The 1,157-nt window shown below is 33.8% G+C and overlaps 1 protein-coding gene across 1 annotated transcript; it reads right to left on the bottom strand.

The window, feature by feature from the left end:
- Positions 1 to 290: 290 nt before the first annotated feature.
- Positions 291 to 836, bottom strand: LOC113708172 (pectinesterase inhibitor). Its single transcript, XM_027230643.1, has one exon. The coding sequence runs from the start codon at positions 834 to 836 to the stop codon at positions 291 to 293; it is 546 nt and encodes a 181-aa protein (XP_027086444.1).
- Positions 837 to 1,157: the final 321 nt, after the last annotated feature.

Below are 1,157 nucleotides of genomic sequence, written 5' to 3' on the forward strand. Positions count from 1 at the left end.
CAAGATTGTTTTTATTGTGACGAATTTTTATTAAATTAGCTTATCTTTCCATTTTGTCCGAAATATTTTTTAACCAATATATATGAAAAGAGAGAGCCATTTTCATATGTGACAAAATTAACAATCTTGAATTAATAACCCATTTTTCCCAAAAAAAAAAAAAAAATAGGAGGAAGGAGGACGGAAGAATAGAATTGTTGAAAATCAATTTTTTCCGAGGAAACAAAGAGTCAAACACTCTCAACCCTCATTATCTTTTTGAAGTAAAAACCTATCCAATTGATCAAACCTCAAAGCCCACTTATTTTCTTGACAAGCTCTTCGGAACTTTGCCTTGCAATCTGAGCAAGCAGATAAAATTTCTCATTCCCGTTCTTTAAATTTGCAGGATCACGCTTTGCTGCAAGGAAGACTGTCTTACAAGCTTGAACTTCTTGCTCAGCATCAACTGTCTCAATTGGAATGTTGTCGAATTGATAAGAATTGAAACTCCTCTTGGCAATTGTAAGATCACGAATGGCATCGTTATAGTTCTTGGAGCAATGCCAATACAAATTGTTCAAAAATTTATCTTTTTCTTTCTTGGAAACTGCATTGATCTTAGTATGGATATCTTTAGCCTGCTGTAGTGCCACAACAATTGAGGCTTTAGTTATGGCTTCCAAAGTTTTGGAAGTCTTGACATGTTTGAGGTTCAAACATTCTTGAGGGTTTGATGTTTTGGAGCAAATTTTATGCTGGATATCAGGCTTATTGGCTATTGAAGAGGGAACAACAGAGATCAAGAACAGGAAGAAGAAAATCAGCATGGGGGAAGTGTTGAACAAAGAGGCCATTTTTGAGGGGCTTAACTTCTCTCTTTTGTCACTGAGATGAGATTTATTTTCTGGGATTGTGAAGCAAATGCTTAATTCGGACTATTTATACAAGGTTTGAAAGGTTGGAGGAAATGTTTTAATGACATTGAAAATGTCATGCATTACTGCTTTTCACCTTACACATTGGAAATTGGCAGATAATGGACTGGAGGTTTCATTTATTCTTCAGTTAAGAAAAGAAAGATTAGTGTTATTTATGATAAGATAACAAAATTAACGTTTCAAATTAAAGGACGAATTTATGCTAGCTTTTACTTTTGGTAAGAATTAAAGATATTT

This window comes from Coffea arabica, chromosome 9c, assembly GCF_036785885.1.
Source record: "Coffea arabica cultivar ET-39 chromosome 9c, Coffea Arabica ET-39 HiFi, whole genome shotgun sequence".
NCBI lineage: Eukaryota > Viridiplantae > Streptophyta > Magnoliopsida > Gentianales > Rubiaceae > Coffea > Coffea arabica.

What these genes read in the sequence shown, in the direction of transcription:
- LOC113708172 (XM_027230643.1), bottom strand. Translation starts at nt 836, where the DNA reads ATGGCCTCTTTGTTCAACACTTCCCCCATGCTGATTTTCTTCTTCCTG.